The sequence below is a fragment of the Atta cephalotes genome (assembly GCF_000143395.1).
Source record: "Atta cephalotes unplaced genomic scaffold scaffold00034, whole genome shotgun sequence".
NCBI classification, from domain to species: domain Eukaryota; kingdom Metazoa; phylum Arthropoda; class Insecta; order Hymenoptera; family Formicidae; genus Atta; species Atta cephalotes.
The window spans coordinates 1,549,274-1,554,838 of NW_012130098.1; the positions used below are offsets into that span (position 1 = coordinate 1,549,274).

At 32.5% G+C, this 5,565-nt stretch overlaps 1 protein-coding gene across 1 annotated transcript; it reads right to left on the reverse strand.

Annotated features, from left to right (window-relative positions):
• Nucleotides 1-1,640: 1,640 nt before the first annotated feature.
• On the reverse strand, nucleotides 1,641-4,606 carry LOC105621571 (alpha/beta-gliadin A-IV-like). The gene is made up of 5 exons (XM_012203042.1): nucleotides 4,556-4,606; nucleotides 3,639-3,768; nucleotides 3,073-3,309; nucleotides 2,702-2,963; nucleotides 1,641-2,555 (listed from the first exon to the last, which is right to left on the reverse strand). Exons 1-5 carry the CDS (start codon nucleotides 4,604-4,606, stop codon nucleotides 2,012-2,014), a joined length of 1,224 nt encoding a protein of 407 aa, XP_012058432.1. The 3' UTR covers nucleotides 1,641-2,011.
• Between the last annotated feature and the right edge of the window lie 959 nt (nucleotides 4,607-5,565).

The window sequence follows — 5,565 nt, forward strand, 5'->3', positions numbered from 1 at the left end:
CGTATACCGTCGGTTTAAAAGTTAAGTTAAGTTTACTATTAAAGTAATAAGTTTACAACAACAAACGAACACACACACACACACACACACACACACACACACACACACACAAAATAATATAATGATATAATTGTATTATTCAACTTTTACGAATAGCGAGCTTGGGTAGCAATGCATTAATGGTTAGCAATTTTAAGAATTATAATGATACTAAACAAATGTATATATCTTCATTAAAAAAAAATATATATAGCGGAAAAAGAATTAAAAAATTATTGATGAAAGAAAAGTACGTTATATTAAAACATGACAAATGGTACTAGACAGTCGACATTGTATGTGACTGCTTTGCCTTTATTTATCTTTTGTCAAAAATAAGAGTTTAGTTCTCGTCTCTTAAATACATCTATTAAATCTAATGCTAATTATCTTATAAAACTTATTAGAAAATGCATTTTGAAAAAATTACTCCAGACCAGATATCGAATTAGAATCTTTACTTTCTGCGTCTTCAATTCGAACTGGTTGAAAAAAAATAGACAAAAAGTATCACTTTGCACAGTAATTATTTTGCACGCAAACACTTGATATTTTTATTTTGTCGTTTTAAAGAAATAATTTTTGTATTGATATCATTTTGGATTAATGAACATCTTATAAGTAATATATTAATTTTTTATGACTTTTTTCTACAATATATTTTTTTTCTAAAGTATAATTTATATATTTTGACATAAAAATAAAAATGTCTGTTCATATTTAATGTTGACAAATAATAATGACATTTATTTTTATAGCATCATGAATTCAAATCAGAATAGATGTTTCTTATAAATCTTGAGTTGCTAAATCCGAATTCATACGCGTCATCCAGTTTTCTATATCGATAATCAAGAAAGATATAAATCTGTAAAAATTAAAACATTTAAGGAAAGAACAAATGTAAATATATCATTTAATAAATTGCAAAACTGATTTTATATTTTTTTTAAGTTAAATAAAGCATAAGAAAAAGTTTATTTTTGGTATCCTCAATTATTACAATTTTTACAGATATATTTTTTTTACAGATATATTTTCAAAGATATAGATTTTCTTGATTATCTTCAAAACTGAACGTAATGGCGTAAAACGGTTTATTTCTGTTAATCCATCGATAGATAATTAATCTATCGAAATTATCTCGCTTTATTTTTTATATCAGTAGTTAAATGAAAAAACAGATACACATTTTCAGAATACAATCACAAATATTTTATTCGTGAAAACATGTATAAAATAAAAAAACTATAATACAGGTAAACTTATTGTATATATTTTTACTTCAAACATTTATCGATATTTTTCTAAATATATCAATGCATCGTATATTATTGCAAGCCTAACATTTGGCTTTATTTTACTTATCGTTGTAAAAATCACGAAAAAAATTGACTCTCGAATATCAATTTCGCTTTATCTCATTATGATGTATTAAAACTACCATATATAAAAAATCTGCAAGAATATATTTTCTAGAATGTACATTTAGCCAAAATATTTTTTATATGTCGGATAAAATGGAAGATGAATAATGTTTTTATTCAAAATTCAAATGACAATAAAAAATAAAAATAAAGAATTGATATATTTTTATACATATAATCTCAAACTTGCTCTATAAAAAGAATCTCTAATTATTACACCGTTCAAAACACAGATATTTATTATTTAACAAGTATTACATTAAATAAAATATTTTTCCCTTTTTATTTCAAAAGAACCAAAAAAGATATACAAGATTTCAAATTATTTATGATTTTCTTTTGATCGTAATTTTGTTTAAAAATCTAACTTGTAATAAATTTACAAAATAATAGTAACATTGTATACTTTATCTTCATCTCATTTATTTTTTGATAAACTGAATGTTGAAAAAACTCGGTCATAATTTATCACATAATAGAAGCCAGTCCTAAAAGAGACTTGTTCTATCAATTGAAACAACGAAAGACCATGAAGAACCTCGTGATCAGTACTGATTCTCGGTGACAGGTCTTACGCCAGGCTGTTGATTATAGCCGAGCTGTTGATATTGTTGGTTCTGGTATGCCGCCTGTATCGGCTGTATGTTAGCTTGCGTATACGTGCTAGCTTGACTCTCGTAGGCGCCACCCTGACCTTGATACTGTGCTTGCTGTAACGGTTGCTGCTGCTGATACTGCTGCTGCTGCTGCTGTGGGTCCACGGGATGCGGCACATACGGCTTTTCCGGACGATATACGATCTGATTAGCAATTATATTGTACGGGGTTTGCGCCTGATATCTTAGCAGTTCGCGCAAGTGAGGTGGTAGATTGGGTGAATATTGAGGTTGCGGTTCCGCCGGCGGCTGGGATATTTTATTGTACTGTTGAGCTTGACGTTTGCTCCTGGAATGGCCGCGTGACTTTTGACGAGGTGCAGAGGCGACCACGGGATTAGGTAGAGGGGCAGTCGCCGCCTCTTGCACCAACTTCTTGAGATGTTCCTGAACCTGTTGAGATTGAGCTCGTACTGCGGCTTCTTCGTCAAATCTGCAATTTGATTAAGGATCATTGAAATTGCGTATTTGGATTATTAGAAGTAATTAGAAATAATAACAGATAATACTTAATATCAACAAAATATAAGTAAAAATGTTATATACGTAATCTTATTTAATATTTTTATTGTTTCGAACCTGTATGGTTCCGGAATTATATTGATGTACGGAATTTGCTGCTGGAACTGGAGCAGTTGCTGGATCTGTGGCGGTGCATTAGAGTAAGGCCTATAATTTGGCTGTGGTTCCGGTTGCTCTTGCGGTTGTGCTCGCGCTTGTTGCACTCGTTGTCGGGGCGCAGCTGGTCGTGCAACTGGTTCCGCAGCTTGCACATATTGCGGTTCTGCCTGAGCTTGCGGACGTGCTTGACGATCATACGACCTCCAATTTACTCTATAACCTTTCAATATCATATATTCACGTCAGATCGATTTGGATATGAACATTTTTGGATATAAACGTTTGAATATAATGTGATAAAGCTCATAAAGCAAAATTGACGACAATACCGCTAGGATCGTTGTACTGGAGCGCCTTTGCATTGATACCCTGATTAGCATAATCTTCCTGATATGTAGACTGACCATATCGATCGATCGGTCCTTCTACATTGTAAGTGGCCGATCCACCATCTGAAGGTCCTTGAATCTGGAAATTTGAATGCCCATCCGTAGCACCCTGGATCTTGAAGTTGCTATTACCATCAGTCGCACCTTGAATGGTGAAATCTCCTGGTCCCCCTCCCTCTAAAAACCGAAACACTTAAGAATACTGCGTAAAAAACATATATATAAGAAATTATAAATTACATTTATCTAAATATAGGAACCTTTCAAATAGCATTTAATTATTAGTGTAACTATAAGATTACAAAAGTTAGAAAAAACAAGAGATAAATGCTTAAAAAACAATTTTTACATTTATTTCAAAATATAGTTAAAAAATATATAAAATTTATTTTTAAAAAGTTAAAATTATTATTCTAGAATACTTTAAAATCATTACAAATTGTTTTCATAATTTCTAGTCGTTTTTATAATTTCTAGTCGCATTGTCTATATTTATCTACACTTACCACTCGCGTCTGTGTATTCTATTCCTTTCTCTTCGCTGAACTTAAGACCCTGAGCCCGTCGATGTCCGTCACTAGGCCCCTGGATTGAGAATTCAGCTAGGCACATGGGAAGTGCCGTTAATAATAAAACCTGTGACAGATTTATGACAGAATTTTATGCAATACGTCATAACAAGTCATGGTAAAATATATTATAATTTATACAATATTTAAGTATTGGCAATAAAAGAGAAAATACATTATGCAAAAGAATAAATAAAATAAATCATTCATCAGTTCCACACAACAGTTTTTATTATATTTTTTTAAGTAAGTACTTATTGTTAGTAGAAAATACTACAATTATTTCAATTTTTCATTATATTGATCTTTTTAATCATTATAATAAAATGAAATCGGAATGTAACATTCAAGCGTTTATCTCATTCTCGACGTTAAGTGCTTTCGATTTCGCAACTAGACGATCAAAGATCATTATCTAATGCGCGTGGCACTAAACCTGAATCTGTCTTACGGTATGTACTGTATTGCATATATGGAAGCGAATCGAGCAACCGGCACCGGGAAGTTGGAAGGGAAAGTCCACGAACACATGAATCTTTAATCACGGTAATCGGGGAAAAGGTGAGCATGTTACTAGTTAACATTCGATCACAAGATTGTTAGAAACGCGGCCACACAAAAAGATAGCTAGAAGAAAAAAGAAAAAGTGCAAGTCGCAAGTTGACTCGCGACTCACAAGCGATCGAATGCACTAAGCAACGAACACTACACGATACAGTAGAAAGTGAGATAAACATTAATCGTTCAGACACGCCCAACGTGATTATTCGAGAAAAAAATTAACTTCGACTCGTTTCGAAAATATCTGTAATCAGCTGTCACGAGACAAAATGCCGCTCCAGAATCGCACGTACGACAAATTCTACGCAAGTTTTATCTTGCAGAACGCGGAAACCGAGCGACATTTCGAGGAACAAGTCGCGACACGCATGCTGATTATTGAGGTCATATATTTTTTTCTTTAAGTAGTTTCGACGAAAGGATATTGTAATATTGATTAAAAATAGCGTATATTTAAACTAATATTTAATTTTAATTAATTTTAATTAATTTAATTTTAATTAATATTTGTTGTTTTAAAAAATTTTTTTATATTTGTCATTTTTTTTGTCTGAGTATCTATCTTATTTCATGATAGATTTAATTCTTATAAGAAAAGAATATACGTGGGTTTAGCTCTTATAAGAAAAAAGTATATATGCAGCGTAGTATATATGACAGCAAAGCGAATTGACAGCAAAGTGATCGAATACAAGCTATTCTCTATGTTGAAATCACTCAATCCACGAGCTTGCAGCAAGATTGCAAAAACCTGAACACTCGTATCCGCGGCTAATTGGGTCGTGAAATGCACTCTTGGTCAGCGATCTCGATAATTAAGAAGCATTACGATTCGTCACTCTCTTTACGATGCAATCCAACGATGCAATTAAATGCACGACATTCATCATTCCTTTATTCACGCTCGTTATCTTTCAACGGAAGGCGGGGTTGAGTAGCTCTGACAAAACGACTTCCCGTTTTACTTTCGCGTCTTGCGACTACGATAAAATGAAACAAGAGTGCATTCAGTTTCGCGATACAAACGTGAAAAACGAAAATACAAAATACAGAGTGAGATAAATTTATGATCCAATTAATATCTGAAAAAATATTTTGCAACGCATAGTAAAAAATGCATGTGACACTTTTAGAACATTTCATACTTTTTTTTATTTTTAATGTGATGAGATAGTATCGTGAAACACACACACACACACACACACACACACACACACACACACACACACACACACACACACACACACACACACACACACACACACACACACACACACACACACACACACACACACACACACAC

What these genes read in the sequence shown, in the direction of transcription:
- LOC105621571 (XM_012203042.1), bottom strand. Translation starts at nt 4,606, where the DNA reads ATGTCGCTCGGTTTCCGCGTTCTGCAAGATAAAACTTGCGTAGAATTT. An exon ending in CCAGTACAACGATCCTAGCG is followed by an intron (nt 2,964 to 3,072) that starts GTATTGTCGTCA and finishes TGATATTGAAAG; the next exon opens with GTTATAGAGTAAATTGGAGG. An exon ending in ATAATTCCGGAACCATACAG is followed by an intron (nt 2,556 to 2,701) that starts GTTCGAAACAAT and finishes ATCAAATTGCAG; the next exon opens with ATTTGACGAAGAAGCCGCAG.